The sequence below is a fragment of the Bos grunniens genome, chromosome 19 (assembly GCF_055505025.1).
Source record: "Bos grunniens cultivar Pamir isolate PY7600 chromosome 19, Bosgru_T2T1.0, whole genome shotgun sequence".
NCBI classification, from domain to species: Eukaryota; Metazoa; Chordata; class Mammalia; order Artiodactyla; family Bovidae; genus Bos; species Bos grunniens.
In genome coordinates this window covers 49,107,514-49,126,747 of record NC_141183.1, presented here as the reverse complement: position 1 = coordinate 49,126,747, position 19,234 = coordinate 49,107,514, and the positions used below count along the sequence as shown (strand labels likewise).

Here is a 19,234-nt window from a genome sequence, read left to right as displayed (position 1 = left end):
ACTTGCAGAAACTGAATCACGAGTGTGAAGGGGGTTCCCTGAAGAGTAAAGAAGGGAATGCAATTCGAGGAATTGATTGAGGACTGGAGCAGAGCGGGGTGGGTGTGAGGAGGAGGCATTGGCTATGAGTAGGTTTCCAATGAAGCAGGTGATAGACTCCATTTGTTTTTAATTGACAGTAACCAAGAAAGACAGCTGAATGCTACAGCCCCAGTGAAATCTGCTATTGCCCCAAATCTTGCCTTTGCTTCACCTCCCTCAGGACCAGCATCAAGAATCATAGAGATGGATGGAAACACGGCTCATGTGTTTTAAGAGAAGTAACTGTACAGACAAAGGAAGGACAGAATTCCTAAGGTGTGGTCTCACTTGGCTTATGTCTTATTTCCTCCATTATTCTAGCTCCTTTGGGACAATTCAAAGCCCTCTTGGACTGGCCCAAATTTAACTTCTTCGCTCTTATTTGCTCCTCCATCCTGCAGCTGAATCAGAACAACCCACTTCTCTCTCTGATGCAGCAATCTCACACCTGTGACTCTGTATCAGCTGGTCAAGTCATCTATTGCCACACTGTCTGTATGTTGAAATCCTGTGTCACTTTCAAGACCAATAGTTCTATCCCTTCTGGGACACCTTTCCCTGTCCTCTCAAGGAAGCCTATGACTGCCTCCTCCTCTTGTTCTGAGCTTTCTTCTATTTATCTCCTAAGAATTTTAGTGCTTTCTGCTAAGTGCTATGGTTGCCTGTTTATACTCTACCTGCTCCTATTGGACTGGGGGCATCTAGAGGATAAAGATTGTTAGAAAATATAAACCATAATTTAAAAGAACATATATATATATAGTATGTATGCTATATATGCACATATATATTTGTATATATAGTCAGCAAAAACAAGATCAGGAGCTGACTATTGCTCAGATCATGAACTTGTTATTGCAAAATTCAGACTTAAATTCAAGAAAGTAGGGAAAACCACTAGGCCATTCAGGTATGACCTAAATCAAATTCCTTATGATTTTACAGTGGAAGTAACAAATAGATACAAGGGATTAGATTTGATAGAGTGCCTGAAGAGCTATGGATGGGGGTTCATAACATTCTATAGGAGTTGGTGATCAAAAACATCACCAAGAAAAAGAAATGCAAAAAGGCAAAATGGTTGTCAGAGGAGGCCTTAAAAATAGTTGAGAAAAGAAGAAAAGTGAAAGGCAAAGGAGAAAAGAAAAGATACACCCAATCTGAATGGAGAGTTACAAAGAATAGCAAGGAGAGATAAGAAAGCCTTCCTCAGTGATCAGTGCAAAGAAATAGAGGAGAGAAATAGAATGGGAAAAACTAGAAATCTCTTCAGGAAAATTAGAGATACCAATGCAAAGATGGGCACTATATAGGACAGAAATGGCATGGACTTAACAGAAGCAGAAGATATTAAGAAGAGGTGGCAAGAATACACAGAAGAACTGTACAAAAAAGATCTTCATGAGCCAGATAACCACGATGGTGTGATCATTCACCTAGAGCCAGCTGTCCTGGAATGGGAAGTCAAGTGGGCCTTAGGAAGTATCACTATGAATAAAGCTAGTGGAGGTGATGGAATTCCAGCTGAGCTATTTCAAATCCCAAAAGATGATGCTGTTAAAGTGCCACACTCAATATGTTGGCAAATTTGGAAACCTCAGCAGTGGACACAGGACTGGAAAAGGTCAGTTTTCATTCCAATCCCAAAGAAAGGCAACACCAAAGAATGTTCAAATTATTGCACAGTTGCACACATCTCATACATTAGTAAAGTAATGCTTAAAATCCTCCAAGCCAGGCTTCAGCAATACGTGAACTGTGAACTTCCAGATGTTCAAGCTGGATTTAGAAAAGGCAGAGGAACCAGAGATCAAATTGTCAACATCTGTTGGATCATAGAAAAAGCAAGAGAATTCCAGAAAAACTACTTCTGCTTCATTGACTATGCTAAAGCCTTTGACTGTGTGGATCACAGCAAACTGGAAAATTCTTAAAGAGATGGGAATAGCAGACCACCTTACTGGCCTCCTGAGAAACCTGTATGCAGGTCAAGAAGCAACAATTAGAACAAGACATGGAACAATGGACTGGTTCCAAATTGAGAAAGGAGTATGTCAAGTCTGTATATTGTCACCCTGCTTATTTAACTTAGATGCAAAGTACATCATGCGAAATGCTGTGCTGGATGAAGCACAAGCTGGAATCAAGATTGCTGGGAGAAATATCAATAACCTCAGATATGCAGATGACACCACCATTATGGCAGAAAGTGAAGAAGAACTAAAGAGCCCCTTAATGAAAGTGGAAGAGGAGAGTAAAAATCTGGCTTAAAACTCAGCATTCAAAAAACTAACATCATGGCATCCAGTCCCATCACTTCATGACAAATAGATGGGGAAACAATGGAAACAGTGACAGACTTTATTTTGGGGGGCTCTAAAATCACTTCAGATGGTGACTACAGCTATGAAAGTAAAAGATGCTTGCTCCTTGGAAGAAAAGCTATCACAAACTTAGACAGCATATTAAAAAGCAGAAACATTACTTTGCTGTCAAAGGTCTGTATAGTCAAAGCTATTTTTTTTCCAGTAGTCATATATGGATGTGAGAGTTGGGCCATAAATAAGGCTGAGCGCTGAAGAATTGATGCTTTTCAACTGTGGTGTTGGAGAAGACTTTTGAGAGTCCCTTGGACAGCAAGGAGATCAAACTAGTCAATTCTAAAGGAAATCAATCCTTAATAGTCATTGGAGGGACTGATGCTGAGGCTGAAGCTCCAATAGTTTGGCTACCTGATGTGAAGAACTGACTCATCAGAAAAGACCCTGATGCTGGGAATGATTGAAGGCAGGAGAAGGGGATGACAGGGGACAAGATGGTTGGATGGCATCACCAACTCAATGGACACGAGTCTGAGCAAGTTCTGGGAGATGGTGAAGGACAGGGAAGACTATGCTACAGTCTATGCAAAGAGTTGGACATAATAACTGAGTGACTAAACAACAACAATATACACGTCTGTATCAGTGGAGCTTACCAGGTGGCTCAGTGGTAAAGAATCTGCCTACCAAGCAGGAGATGTGGGTCTGATCCTTGGGTCGGAAAGATCCCCTGGAAAAGAAAATGGCAACCCACTCCAGTATTCTTGCCTGGGAATTTCCATGGACAGATGAGCCTGGCGGGCTTACAGTCCGTGAGATCACAAAAGAGTCGAGCAGAACTTAGCAGCTAAAGAACAGCGTATGTATAACCGAGTCACTTTGCCATACAGCAGAAATTAACACAACATTGTAAAGCAATTATATCAGTAACGTTTTTCAAAAGATCATTGGAAAGAACTAAATCTATTTTTCAATGTAAAAATGTGATTTATACAGTAAGTACCCACTAGTTATCCATTTTATGTGTATGCGTGTGTGCTCAGCTGTTTCAGTCATCTCCGCTCCAGGGGAATCTTCCCGACCCAGGAATCGAACCTGTGTCTCCTGCATCTCCTGTGTTGCAGACAGATTCTTTACCATCTGAACCACCAGAGGTGGCCTATGCCCACTGATAATAATAAAATAATAAAAGACAGAAAAGAAAATATATGTCTGGCTGAGAAAGTAGGCCCTTTCACACCATTGAAATTATGAGTTGAAAAGAATAGGAAAGGAAAACTGCCCTGAATTGGGCATTACTTATGTTCCTCAAGTAATGCCAAATTCAGACTTATGTTCCTGAAGGGCTTCCCAAGTGGTGCTAGTAGTAAAGAAACCCCCTTCAAAGAGACGGACAAGGCTGAAGCGACTTAGCATGAGCACGATGTTCCTCAAAATAATTCAGAGAAATGGAAATCAAGACTTCATTTCAGCAAAGGTATTCGGAAGAAACCTTAGTGTATTCATCCAAAAATTCTTTTAAGTTGAACCACTGACAACAATCTGCTTTCCAACTGGTTGTATTGTAAATGCTTTAAGACAGAATGTGTCCATAAATGTGTGGGCTGGCCAGGAAGGTAATACATTTTTAGTACAAAACAATGAGAAAATTCCAGAAAAAGAGGAAAACAAAATTAATCATCCATTCATCTGTCACACAACTATAAGTACTATTGATGCTTTGAGCATTTATTTCTAATGCTTTTTATTTTTTCCATTCCTAGATCATATTTATGTGTGTATTTGCACACACACATATTTGGTTACACTATTTACCATATATGTGTATGTACGCATATATAGTGAACAGTGAAGTTCCTCAGTCATGTCCAATTCTTTGCGACCCCATGGACTGTAGCCTACCAGGCTCCTCTGTCCATGGGATTTTCCAGGCAATAGTCCTGGAGTGGATTTCCATTTCCTTCTCCAGGGGATCTTCCCAACCCAGGGATCGAACCCAGGTCTCCGCATTGTAGACAGATGCTTTACCGTCTGAGCCACCAGGGAAGTAATTCTGTATACAATTAGTACATTTAATACTAATGTACAATTAGTATATTAATACAATTAATGTGTATTACAATTAATATGTATAATACACATATACTAATACCAGTATGTGTATGTACACATATATATTTGTATGATTCTGTATATAATTAGTACATTTAGTACTAATGTACAATTAGTACATTTAATACAATTAGTACATTTTTTAATCTTACTTTTTGACAACTGAGGTTTTGATTATATTTTTGCTACTTCATTTAGTTTAATGGTTTAATAAGAAACATTACAGTGGGTATAGCCTAACTTACTTTATCATCCCCTGATAGGGAAAAATTTATATTTCTTTATTTCAAGTTGTGACGCTGGGGTCAGCACCTTCCTCTCTGAAGACACCTCCGTATTTGGGCTTGTTTCTTCAGAACTCTTTCTTAGAAATGTGGTCTCTAGATTAGTGGGCATAAATATTTTTAGGCTCCTGACATATTAACAACACCCACATCTAATTTCTCTTTATGATTTTCAACTAGCATTTAACCCAGTGGCCCTGGTCACTTGGTGACTGTTTGATGAATGGGCAAATGACAGAAACATGACCTCAGGCTTCCTGGTCCTCTGGCGGGAATTCCTTAATTCAGTTCCTTCCATCCAAAGGAGGCTTGGGCCACCGTCCCGGGCAACATCGCGCCTGCCCTATTCGTGTGGTTAGAGCAACTGAAGAAGCACAGCACTCTCAGTTCTGTGGAAAAGTCTGGGATACAGAATGTGTTAGAGGCAGGGACCAGACAGGAATAGCCCTGGGTGGACATATACCCCTCTCCAGACGCTCACAGGGGAAACCATTTCCTCACATGAAACCAGAATAAGTCATGTGTTGCGGGCTGACACTTATAGCAGAGAGAAGCTATTCTTGGATATCCTGAAGCCCTGTGGTTGTCGGGGACCCTGAGTTGTGCAACACTCCGCGTGAAAGCACCGCTATGCTTAAAATTTTCCCTCCTCACCCCCAGATTCCACTTCCCCATCTGCCAGGGCTGCCTTTATAAAGAGCCAGGGAGATGGTCTCCCACTGCAGAAGGACAGAGGCAGCAGCAAGCACCGAGTCCCACCTCGGCTCCACTGACGCTCAAGCCCACACTCCGTCTCGCAGCATCATGAAGGCGCCCGTGGCTGCTCTCGCCATTCTCCTCTGCGCCATGGCCCTCTGCAGCCAGGTCTTCTCGGCACCATGTGAGTCTGGGTAGTAGCTGAGGGGGGCCCCATGCCAATCTTGTGGCCTTGAGAGCCCCCAAGAGAAAACAGAGAACCTCTTTAAGGGTTGCAAAACATCTTGGCTGTTCTCTTCAAGATTTTTAATCTTTTTAAAGGGAACCTCAGATCTAGAGCCAGGGTGAGGGAGTTATAGTCCCATTTTACAGATGGCAAAACTGAGACCTAAACAAATGAGTTTGTAAAAGGCAGAGTCCAAATCTGGTTACTGCCCAGTGGTGTTAGTTTTCCACTAACCCTTCCTAGGTCTCCGCAAGAATTTGTCCTTTGGATGTCTTATGAGAGACAGCCAAGCTTTTTTCTTTTGCTGGGATGTGACTTCTTATTTAGTCATTAAGTGGTGTCTGATTTTTTTGTGACCCTGTAGACTGTAGCCCACCAGGCTCCTCTGTCCTGGCATTTCCCAGGCAAAAAATACCAAAGTGGGGTGCCATTTCCTTTTCCAGAGGATCTTCCCGACCCAGGGATTGAACTCGCATCTCTTGTGTTTCCTACATTGGCAGGCGGGTTCTTTACCACTGAGCCAAAGGCTAATGATTTTCTGACCCAGACACAAATTCCTGAAGGGAGATGTGATAAGAGAGAGCCCACAGTGAAGAGTCAAAAAGGAAGAAGTGTTCAGACAGAAATAAAGGACAGAGACAGGGAAATTTCTAGGCAAAAATCCCCAGCACCTCCCAATGACTGGTCTCCCAGTCTGCACCCTGAGTGGGGCTGTTTCTCTTCCTGTGAGTCTTCTTCACACTCTCACAGATCACGGGTCTTGCCTTTTCATCTGAACTATGACTCAGGCTCAATCTGTCCCTTCCTCCACAGTTGGCGCTGACACCCCAACGGCCTGCTGCTTCTCCTATGTCGCCCGGCAGCTTTCTCGCAAAATCGTAGCTGACTATTTTGAGACCAGCAGCCAGTGCTCCAAGCCTGGCGTCATGTAAGTGCCAGTCTTCCTGCCCGCCTCTGGGGAGATGGGGGATTTGGGGGTGGGGAGTAGGGGTGGGGGTCAGCACCCAAAGGCACAGACAGGTCAAGGGAGCCATCGTGGAAGGCCCAGCCCTCCAGGGCTTATCAAATATATAGGACCTGTGTCTCTGAGGAGTGACCTGACCTGGCCAGGCTTACAGAGTCTGGGAGGGCTGAGCTGCTCAGAACAGAGAGTTGGGGGTGAGCGGGCCCCCAGGATCGCCTCCCCCTACTGCATTCCGCAGTGTGTAATCCTTCCACTCCTCTCCACAGCTTCCAGACCAAAAAAGGCCGGCAGGTCTGTGCCAACCCCACTGAGGACTGGGTCCAGGAATACATCACCGACCTGGAGCTGAATCCCTGAGTGGCCTGGAAGCTTTGAGGAACGAAGTGACCTCAGGGGCCTGACTGAGCAGCGGGGGTCTGAGCCTTGGGAGCACCCCTGTCGCCTCCATAGCTACCTCTCCTGTGCGCTGGTTGTTGTCAAACAGCCACACTCTGGGACTCGTCCCTAACTGAAATTGCAACTTATTTATATATACTATTTAATATTTGTAATTTAATTTCAATGCCCCACTGGGGTCTGGGACTGTTTGCTCCAAGAGGTCCCGAGATACCTTTTCACCAGCCTTCCCGCCCCACCTTCACTTGCACTGTGGAGACAGTTGAGCGACTGTCGCCAGCTTGTTAGAGGAGGAGATGGCGCCAATGCCGCAAGACCGACACTGTGTACTGGAGGTTTCTGTTCAGTGTTGTGTTCAGCCCAGCGAAATAATAAAGATGCTCCTTCGGAAAGTAAACTAGCTTCGAGTTTGGTTTTGTTTATCTGGCAAATCCGAATGACTGGTTGACTTTCTCTGAAAGACAAACATCATATGATATCATTTATATACGGAATCTAAAAAATATGGTACACATGAACCAATTACAAAACATGAACTGAGTCACAGATACAGAAAACAAACATGATTACCAAGGGGAAAAGGGGTAGGGGATAAACTGGGAGATTGGTATTGATAAATACATACGGCTGCTGCTGCTGCTGCTAAGTCTCTTCAGTTGTGTCCGACTCTGTGCGATCCCATAGATGGCAACCCATCAGGCTCCACCGACCCTGGGATTCTCTCGGCAAGAGTACTGGAGTGGGTTGCCATTGCCTTCTCTGAAATACATACTACTATATATAAAAGATAACTAGTAAGATCCTACTGTATAGCACAGAGAACTTTTATTTTGTGCTCTGTAATGACCTGTATCTGGCTCTTTAGAACCTATGGACCCATCAGGCTCCTCTGTACATGGGATTTTCCAGGCAAGAATACTGGAGTAGGTTGCTGTGCCCTCCTCCAGGGGAATCTTCCTGACCCAGGGATCGAACCCGCATCTTCTGTGGCTCCTGCATTGCAGGCAGATTCTTTATGGCTAGCACCCCCTGGGAAGCCTGGATATGTGTATATGTGTGGCTATTTCACTTTGCTGTACAGCAGAAACTAACACAGCATGGTAAATCAACTATACTCCAATTAAAAATAAGTTTTAAAAAAAGAATCACTGGTTGAAAGACATAGTAAGTTAAAGAATAGGAAGATGGGAAATGGAGGGAACTTGAGAAAGATGAAGAGGGGGCTACATGCCATACAGCTACTCCGTTTGACAGTTGTGATTGAACAATGGTGACTGCCATATGGATAAAGGAAGGATGCTGCAAACATCAAGCCATCACTTTACAGCTGCCCTGACAGTGAGCCCTGAGGGAACTCAGGATAGAAACAGGATGCCCAGCATCTAGCCGTCAACCACTACAGTCACCCCAACAGTTCACCTTGAAGACACTCAGACAGCAGAGGTGTACATCACAGGAATATTTCAGTGACCCCACCCTCTTGCCTCTCCCCATATGTACAAAAGGGCTAAATTCCTTAACTTGAGATATCTGGTTTTCTTTAATTAGCAGGAATCTTTGGATGTCCCAGCTACCTGGTCTTCTTTGCAAAAACTCCTTTATGTCTATCCTGGCTCCTCACCTTGCCTCTACAGAGCAGTCTCTCCAAGTTATCTGAGATACTGCGTCCTGGGCTTAAGTGCTCAGTTTTGCCCACCAATAAATCTTAACTCTCAACTTTTAGACTGTCCATTTTTTTTCAGTTAACACACTGGAATGTGTGTCTCACATTTCCAGAACACTGAAATTGTGAGTATTTTATGTATCAAATCATAATGGATACCATTAAGAAGAGTATCTGTAGTATATATTTATGATAAATCAAACTTTCTTAATAACAACAGCTAACATGAGATTTACTCCAGGCTGAGGGCTTTTTCTGCTGTGTTCATTTGATCCTCACAGTGAAATAATATAGTCTAAATGCTATTAAATTATCATTTGATGGAACAGTAAACTGAGGCTGTGGGGTCAGAGAGGTTAAGCAACTTGGACAAGATCACACAGCAAGTGAACAAACAGCACCATTGAGTTCTGAAGCTAGATTCTGACATAACGAGAGACTTTGCTCTTCATCACCAACCAGGTTATTTCCCCAAATGCAATTCACCTGTATTCAAGTCGCAAGCAATGATTGTTTAAGCCCCTTACATCAGAATTTTCCAGGTATGTCCCTGAGAGTTGATATTCTACCAAGCTTATCAACCATTCCACATGAATGTTAACAGCTGAGAACCACTGAAATAGTCACTAGAATTCACCTCTCTTTTCCAAATGTGCTGTATATCTGCATAAGGTAACAGATATAGTGTACATTCTTTTCCTAGAATCCGTGCTCCACAAAATAAATGATTAATGTTAGAGAAGGAAAAGACAACCAGCCTACATGTGGAACAGGATTCTGTTTATAGGTTTACTGTGAAAGCTCGGTTATTTAATAGATTGCCTGTTTTATAGTTAGAGTCCTGTTTGTAGAAGAAAGAGAAATTCAGAAGACTTGTACGAAAATCAAACAGATATTAACTTTTATGAACCACAATTATTTCATTTTGTTGAAAATAATCTAATTTTCATACCCAAATTAGTTTAGATTTGTAGTGATCAAACTCTTTAGAGTACAATTCAACATTCAATTCAGTTCAGTCGCTCAGTCGTGTCCGATTCTTTTGCGACCCCGTGAATTGCAGCACGCCAGGCCTCCCTGTCCATCACCAACCCCCAGAGTTCACCCAGACTCACGTCCATCGAGTCAGTGATGCCATCCAGCCATCTCATCCTCTGTCGTCCCCTTCTCCTCCTGCCCCCAATCCCTCCCAGAATCAGAGTCTTTTCCAATGAGTCAACTCTTCACATGAGGTGGCCAAAGTACTGGAGTTTCAGCTTCAGCATCATTCCCTCCAAAGAAATCCCAGGGCTGCTCTCCTTCAGAATGGACTGGTTGGATCTCCTTGCAGTCCAAGGGACTCTCAAGAGTCTTCTCCAACACCACAGTTCAAAAGTATCAATTCTTCGGCGCTCAGCCTTCTTCACAGTCCAACTCTCACATCCATACATGACCACTGGAAAAACCATAGCCTTGACTAGACGGACCTTTGTTGGCAAAGTAATGTCTCTGCTTTTCAATATGCAAACATTAAGATGCCTATCCTGTTGGACCAAAATATTGTTTGCGCTGATTCCATTTCTAAGAATCTGTTTTGAAGCAACACAACCAGAGGTCAGGAATATATAGACACAACGATATTCTTTGCAGCATGGTTTACAAACATCAAACAAATGGAAACAAGCACTTAAACAATCAGAAGATAAAATCAGTAGAGAAATGAGGTGTCCACCAATGCAATATTCAGTGGTTGGTAAAAAAGATAACACACATCTATATCTGTGGAAATTGTCCATAATATTAGGTGCAAAAGATATCTGTTTACCTCTAGTAAATGCAAGGATACTCTACACATGTTCTACAGAACTACACATATACAGCAATATTATTTTTACTTTCAACAACTATAAACACATATTTGCAAAGGCATATTTGGAAAGATACATATCAAATAGCTAACTATGGTGGTTTCTTAGAGGAAATGGAATTTTTATTCTTTTTTCTTTAAAGGAATAGAGACTATTTTCTGTACTTTTTTAATGTAGAAATTTTTATTTTAAAGTTTTTATTTCATTTGTTACAAATTGCTTCTGTTTTATGTTTTGGTTTTATGGCTATGAGACATGGGGGATCTCAACTTCTTGACCAGGGATCGAATGAACCCACACTCCTGTACTAAAGGCAAAGTCTTAACCACTGGACCACAAGTCTGTCATTTTAAATTTGGTTTACTTTTTGATAAACATGTATTGCTCACCTTTCCATTCTCAACTTTGATCATCAAAGTTGAGATCATCAAAGCTACCCTTTGATGGATGATATTCCATCTATCAAAACTACTTTCTGGCTGGGGCTCTAAGTTGGCATGAAGAAAACAGAGCTCAGCTGAGCTCACAGTCTTGATGTCATAAAGTCTTTTTTTTTAATTAATTAATGTATTTATTTTTTTAATATAAATTTATTTATTTTAATGGGAGGTTAATTACTTTACAATATTGTATTGGTTTTGCCATACATCAACATGAATCCACCACGGGTGTACACGTGTTCCCCATCCTCACCCCCCTCCCACCTCCCTTCCCGTACCATCCCTCTGGGTCGTCCAGTGCACCAGCCCCAAGCATCCAGTATCATGCATCAAACCTGGACTGGCAATTCGTTTCTTATATGATATTATACATGTTTCAATGCCATTCTCCCAAATCATCCCACCCTCTCCCTCTCCCACAGAGTCCAAAAGACTGTTCTATACATCTGTGTCTCTTTTGCTGTCTCGCATACAGGGTTATCGTTACCATCTTTCTAAATTCCATATATATTCGTTAGTATACTGTATTGGCGTTTTTCTTTCTGGCTTACTTCACTCTGTATAATAGGCTCCAGTTTCATCCACCTCATTAGAACTGATTCAAATGTATTCTTTTTAATGGCTGAGTAATATTCCATTGTGTATATGTACCACAGCTTTCTTACCCATTCATCTGCTGATGGACATCTAGGTTGCTTCCCTGTCCTGGCTATTATAAACAGTGCTGCGATGAACATTGGGGTACACGCGTCTCTTCAATTAATGTATTTATTTATTTATTTGGGTTGCACTGGGTCTTCATTGCTGCCTGCCGGCTTTTCCCTAGGTGCAGCAAGTGGGGGCTACTCTTCGTTGCCGTGCACAGGCTTCTCATTGCAGTTGCAGAGCACAGGTCTAGGCGCACAGGCTTCAGGAGTTGTGGCCCATGGGCTCAGTTGCTCTGTGGCGTGTGAAATCTTCCTGGACCAGGGATCAAACCTATGTCCCTTATTTTGACAAGTGGATTCTTATCCACTGTATCACCAGGGAAGTCCTCATAATGGCTTTCATCAAATGAGAACAAAGCAAGGAACAAGTCCTTTCACCCAAGGCTTTCCTATCACACACACACACACACACACACACATACATGTACACACACATGGAGCTTCTTCCCAAAAGCGTTTTACAATCCCCTTCCTTTAAGAAATGCCCCGTTCCCCTAAAACCGCACCGGTCAACCCATGACAAGTGTGAAGATTCTATCAGGAGAATGGGAGGAAGAGCTTTGTCCCCAAAGAAGCAGTGGAGGTGTCACCATTTCTTTTCTGTTGGTTTCCAGCATCTTAGGACAAACAAAATCTGCTCATTTATGCTGAACTGCTTCTCACGGTCTGGAAGCCCAAAGGCAAACAGAAGCACAATTGTGCCCACTACCCCCTCAATACAAGTGTTGTGAACAAAGAGTGTGAGAGCAAGGAGAACGGAGAGCATGGGAACTGCACTGCTAACTAACGTATAGGGCATTTCAGAGTCCAAGGCTTGACTGAGGTCCTTGGTCGGTCTTTCTGGTTGACCTCCCTGGGGACTGTCCTCCTTGGACACACACGCGTGCTGAGGAGAAGCCCTTTCCCGGGGGGCAGCCAACTTCTTGACCATGTGAGTTAGGAGCCTAGAGTTTGTCCTAGGTGTTGAGCAGCTTACAGCTATTTTGGAGTGATCTTGTAGTTTCTCTGGCAAGTAACACCCTTCTAGTAACAGCAGGCTTCTGATCTCTTTGCTTCCGATCAATTCCATGAGCTTGATAACCCAAAAGACAGAGCTTGTCTAGTCATATATCTTGCAGTTTATCTAGGGTTGAGAACGTGTGTCTCCTAGCACGGCCTTCAAAACCACAGTCACCCCTTACACCCCTACCTCTAGCCATGGGCTGGGAGACCTCTGCTTCTATCTTGGCCCCTGCAGAGATGGGGCAACATGCAGAAGTGATGAATATTTGATGCCCAAAGCTACCTCTTACCTGCTCCTTTACAAGCAGGTGATTGTCTACTTCAAATAAGCAAATATTTCACAGGAGAGGTGAGGAGGGGGACTTAGGACCCAGTCAGAGCCCAGGTTGCTCTCCTGTTAAGTCTCTCATCTCCTTGTCTCTATTCACATTAACTTTTTTTAAAACTTCTTATTTTGCATTGGGGTAAAGCCTGTTAATAATATTGTGATAGTTTCAGGTGTACTAGAGTCAGCAGAGTGACTAATGTATTCGTTCTCCCCAAATTCCTTTCCCATCCAAGCTGCCACAAAACACTGAGCAGAGTTCTCTGTGCTACGCAGTACGTCCTTGTTAATTATCCACTTTAAATATAACAGTCTATTCACATTGATTTTAGATTGAAGTAGAAATAAATATCTGCATTCACAGCCCTTTGAGACTCCAGATTACTGACAACAGTTGTCGGGTTTTAAAGCCCTTTCTGGGCTTCCCACTTGGCACTAGAGGTAAACAACCTGCCTGCCAAAGCAAGAGACGTAAGAGACACGGTTGGATCCCTGAGTCAGAAAGATCCCCTAGAGGAGGAAATGGCAACCCACTCCAGTATTCTTGCCTGGAGAATCCCCATGGACTGAGGAGCCTGGCAGGCTCCTGGGGTCACAAAGAGTTGGACACAACTGAGCAACTAAGCACAGCACAGCAGAGCACATACATATATCCCCTCCCTCTTAAGCCTCCCTCCAACCCACTCCCCCATTCCACCTCTCTAGGTCATCATGTTACATGAATTCTAGTTCATTTTCTTCAGGGAAGAAAGAGGCTGTGTCTTCACTGGAAAAAAGTCACTGGGTTCTCTTGGATTTGACTGACATGTCAGAAGTCCAACTCCTAACCAGTTGCTGTGGCTGAGGGGATGCATTTCATTGATCTGCTTAAGCTAATTAAGGTTGTTATTGTTCAGTCACTAACTCATGTCCGACTCTGCAATCCCAAGGACTGCAGCACACCAGGCTTCCCTGTCCTTCACTATCTCTAGGAGTTTGCTTAAACTCATGTCCATTGAGTCGATGATGGCATTCAACCATCTCATCCTCTGTTGCCTGCTTCTCCTGTCCTCAATCTTTCCCAGCATCAGGGTCCTTTTTAATGAGTCTGATCTTCACATTAGGTGGTCAAAGTATTGGAGTTTCAGCTTCAACATCAGTCCTTCCAATGAATGTTCAGGACTGATTTCCTTTAGCGTTGACTAGTTGAATCTCCTTGCAGTCCAAGGGACTCTCAAGAGTCTTCTCCAGGACCACAATTCAAAAGCATTAATTCTTTGGTGCTCAGCCTTCTTTATGGCCCAACTCTCATATCCATACATGACTACTGGAAAAACCATATCCTGGATTGTGGTTAGATGAATTTCACATAAACTTAAAATCTGAGAACTTTGCGATAGAGTGGCTTCCCAAAGGAATTGTGGGTTTCTGATATCAAGAAGGACGTAGAGTAGATGATGGTCAGGAAAAACATGTCTTTTGTCTTTTTCCTGTCTTTTTTTTTCTCTTTCTTGAGATAACAACACTAACACTTAAGGTGTGATAAATATGTTTTTCCTTTGCTGTCTAGATAATAAACTGTTAGTCTTCCCCCTCCAGAATGACTTAATTTTCAAGAAGATGCTGATTTGTGTATTTCCTGTTGCTCTGTAAATGACTATTACCCAAATCTGAGACATTAAGCTCTTCATGGTGGCAAAGTCACAACCCCAAAATAGGCCTAGTGTTCATTCCAGAACATGCTAAGAGGGTTAGAACTGGTCCCGCCACAAACACTACCCACCCTGCTTTGTAAAAGCAGAAGATGGGGGAAGGTGGCAATCAAGAGAACTCTCAGAATAGTGAGTCATCATTACTGAAACTGCCCATATTGAGGAAGAGAGGAGAACCCTTTATTATTAAATCGACCAAGGGTAGATGACGGGAGACACACTATCCTTGCTCCTTCTATTCTCCCTTTTTCCTGGGAACAGTATCCACAAAAAATACTAAATGGAGCTGACCACCTCCCCAGTCCCAAAATGGGTCAATCTTCATCTTGGATTTTTTTTTTTAAGCTCATCATTAGAATGTAAGTATTTCCCATGTCATCATATTGTTTGAAAAGGTTGCCTAATAGCAAACCAAGTGAAGATACCATAATTTTCTTTACCATTTTCATATTGTAAACAATTTAAATTAGGTCTATTTTTCTTTTTCTCCTTTCAAACTTTTTTTAAAATTTATTTTTAATTGGTGATAGTTGCTTTACAGCGCTGCAGTGGTTTCTGCCTTACGACAATGTGAATCAGCCGTAAGTGTACATACATCCCCTCCCTCTTCAGCCTCCTTCCTGCCCCGCCCCCGTCTCACCCCTCAGGTCGTCACAGAGCACCAGGCTGAGCTCCCTGTGCTACTCAGCATCTTCTCACTAGTTAGCGATTTCACACACCGTAGTGCGTATATGTCAGTGCTATTCTCTCAATTCGTCCCCCCCTCTCCTTTCTCTGCTGTGTCCACAGTCCATTCTCTACCTCTGTGTCCATATTCCTGCCCTGCAAATAGGTTCATCAGTACTATTTTTCTAGCTTCCATATATATGCATTAATGTAGGATATTTTTCTCTTTCTGACTAGGTCTAATTTTAAATTGTTCTCAATATGCTGGGGACAAAATATTCTTATGCATAAACTTTTTTTCCATATTTAAATGTATGTTTTCATTTTTTAAATTAATTAATTTATTTTAACTGGAGGATAATTTACTTTGCAATATTGTGATTTTTTTTTTTTTTTTGCCATCCATCAACATGAATCAAAAGAGAAATTAACAGTAACACAATAATTGTTGGCGACTTTAAAACCCCACTCACACCTATGGACAGATCAACCAAACAAAAAATTAGCAAGGAAACACAAGCTTTACATGATACAATGGACCAGTTGGACCTAATTGATATCTACAGAGCTTTTCACCCCAAAATATTAGATTTCACCTTTTTCTCAAGTGCACATGGAATGTTCTCTAGCATAGATCACATGCTGGGGTACAAATCTAGCCTTGGTAAATTTAAAAAATTAAATGGGTTTACATAGGAAATTTATTCCTCAACATGGATTATCTTGGTCAAAGGTTAAGATCATTTTAAGGTTCCTTATGTATGTTAGCCCGAGAAGGCAATGGCACCCCACTCCAGTACTCTTGCCTGGAAAATCCATGGATGGAGGAGCTTGGAAGGCTGTAGTCCATGGGGTCACTAAGAGTCGGACACGACTGAGTGACTTCACTTTCACTTTTTACTTTCATGCATTGGAGAAGGAAATGGCAACCCATTCCAGTGTTCTTGCCTGGAGAACCCCAGGGATGGGGGAGCCTGGTGGGCTGCTGTCTATGGGGTTGCACAGAGTTGGACACGACCGAAGCAACTTAGCAGCAGCAGCAGCAGCACGTATGTTAGCACCATTCCCAGATGATGCTAGTGGTAAAGAAATTCACCTACCAATGCAGGAGATGCAAGAGAAGCGGTTGGATCCCTGGGTCAGGAAGATCCCCTGGAGTAGGAAATGGCAACCCACTTCAGTATTCTTGCCTGAAAAGTTCCATGGATAGAGGAGCCTGGCAGGCTACAGTCCATGGGGCCACAGAGAGTCGGACATGACTGAGTGACTGAACATATACATACATACGTAACATGTTTTTGCTTTGTGCGTATTGAGGCCCTTGATAAGCCTCTCTTGAACTAGTGAGTGTCTGAAAGGCGTCCCACCCTCTCATCATTCCTGCAGCCCAATTTGGGATCATGCAACTCTGTCTACCTGGGTGTGGTTTAAAGTGAGGCGTGCTGCTCGAGACTCATGGAGTCACTGCAAAGGCCACGTCTTTGCCGTGAGAACAGCTGTGGAATAACAAAAGTTTCTGCTGGGGGAAACTATGACTGCAGGGCTTCTAATGAGAAGGAACCAACTAAGTGTGGTCCCAGGATGACACCCATCTCTCACCTCCTCTCGCTGTGGAAACCACTTCCCTGTAAACAGCCCAAATTAAGTGAGCACTTGAACTATTCTTGCAAATACCCTGAGCCCTGTGGTTACCCAAGACCCCTCTTGCATATACAAGTCAACAAAGCACCACTGTGCTTAATAACTTCCTCTCTCGTCACCCCCAGTTTCTATCTCCCCATAGCCCGTGGCTTAGGTCTTAAGAGTAGGGGACATCGCTTGGCCCCCCAGAAGGGGGCAACAGCAAGTAGTTCTGGCCCTCACTGCCCCCTCACCATGGCCCTCTGTTCCCAGGCCTCCTCTTGTGGGTGTCCTCCTGCTGCCCTTTGCTGTTGACCTCCAGGTCCTGGCTCAGGTCAGACCACATCACCAAAGCCCTACGTACAGAGGTACCAAATGAAATACAGGACGTCCCAGTGGATTTTCAAAATGCCTTGGGCTATCTGTTTAGAGGGGCTTTTCTTTCTGGAGGAGCTGTAGATTTCTATTCTATACAATTCTATACACCCAGAAGATGGGGTGGGGGCTTGTCCTATTGTGGGACTGGGAAAATTGAGTGGGTTTTCAACAGGAGGCGGAATCCAGGCTCAGTTGCTTCCCAGTCATCAGCTGAGTAGTAAAGTCACCTCATTGCTACTGTATAGGTGATTTACAGAGTTAGCCTCTCACTGGAAAAATCTTTTCTTAGACCAGGAAAAATCTCTTCTTATATCAGATTGAAAGTGAAAGTGGTAATCACTCAGTCGTGTCCAACTCTTTGGGACCCCATGGACTATAGCTCACCAGGCTCCTCTGTCCATGGGATTCTCCAGTCAAGCATACTGGAGTGGGTTGCCACTCCCTTCTCCAGGGGATCTTCCTGACCCAGGGATCGAACTCAGACCTCCTGCATTGCAGGAAGATTCTTTACCATCTGAGCCACCAAGGAAGCCCCAAACAGAACTGAAACAAGAGGCAGGCCATTCAGTTAGCTGTCTTCCCTGCAGAGGGAGATAGAGACCAAACCTAAGATTCCAAGATGGTGACTTAGGGAGATCCTGAATGTACCGCTTCCCTCAGACACACTGAATCTATAGGTACATATTGAACAATTTCCTCTGCAAAAAGACCTGAAAACTAGCTGAGCAGCTACTTCACATCAGCAAACAGGAAAAGAGCCACAGTGAACAGCACAGCAAGATGAGGACTAAAAAGACCTTGTGCCCACCTCCTCTCACAGGAACACCAAAATTACAACTATTTACAGAACGCCTATCAATGAAAAAGACTGGAACTTACCAAAAAAGATCTTCTACAACTATATATATAAAGAAGGAACCACGACAAGACAGGAAGGGAGGAGTCACGGTACAGTCAAGATGGGCACCCAGGTGGACAACCCACAAACAGGAGGAGAATTACAGTTACAGAGGTTCTCCCCAAGGAGGGAAGGGTCTGAGCCCCACCTCAGGCTCCTTGGCCAGCGGTCCTGGGCCGGGAAGATGAGACCCCAGAATGTTTGTCTTTGAAGGCCCATGGGCTTACTTTTGGGAGTCCCAGAGAGCTGTGGGAAATAGAGTCTCCACTTTTAAAGGAGACTCTTTTTGGCACACAAAAGTCTCACCTGTTTCAGGATCAGAGCAGAAGCAGTCCTTTGACAGTAGCCTGAGGCAGACCTACCTGCTTATCTTGGAGAGTCTCCCAGAGACGCAGGAGGCAACTGCAGCTCACCCTGGGGACACAGACGCTGGCAGCAGCCATTTGGGGGAGTCCATTCTACCTGGACTGCTGCTGGTAAGTAACATTTTGGAATCTTCCCTCCAGCCTATTAGCCTTAGGATCCAGCCCCATCCATACCCACCAGCCCATAGGCATCAGTACTGGGACATCTCAGGCCAAGCTACTAACTGGGCAAGGATGCAGTCCCACTTACCATCAGATAGGCTGCCTTAAGACTGCCTGAGCACATGGCCGTCTCTGAACATGGCCCTGCCCACCAGAGGGCCCAGGACCCAGCCCTACACACCAGTGAGCAGGCGCCAAGTCTGGGACCCCCAGAGTCCTATAGCCAGAGACCCCGGAACCCAGCTCCACCCCACAGTGGGCAGGCAATAGCCTCAGAATCCCCAGCCCCTCCCTCCAGTAAGCCTGTTCTAGACCTGTCTCACCCACCAATGGGTTAACACAAGCCCCCGGAAAACCTCAGCCCTGGGCCTGTGGGTTCAGCCCTGGGCC

General features: G+C 43.7%; 1 protein-coding gene and 1 long non-coding RNA gene across 2 annotated transcripts; one reads left to right on the top strand and one right to left on the bottom strand.

The window, feature by feature from the left end:
* Nucleotides 1–218: 218 nt before the first annotated feature.
* On the top strand, nucleotides 219–7,477 carry LOC147352590 (C-C motif chemokine 3). The gene is made up of 4 exons (XM_086355618.1): nucleotides 219–357; nucleotides 5,459–5,678; nucleotides 6,534–6,648; nucleotides 6,951–7,477. Exons 2-4 carry the CDS (start codon nucleotides 5,507–5,509, stop codon nucleotides 7,039–7,041), a joined length of 378 nt encoding a protein of 125 aa, XP_086211744.1. The 5' UTR covers nucleotides 219–357; nucleotides 5,459–5,506; the 3' UTR covers nucleotides 7,042–7,477.
* Nucleotides 7,206–19,104, bottom strand: LOC147352589 (uncharacterized). Its single transcript, XR_015146946.1, has 2 exons — nucleotides 18,933–19,104; nucleotides 7,206–7,534 (listed from the first exon to the last, which is right to left on the bottom strand). It is a non-coding gene; the product is annotated as an uncharacterized LOC147352589 (long non-coding RNA).
* Nucleotides 19,105–19,234: the final 130 nt, after the last annotated feature.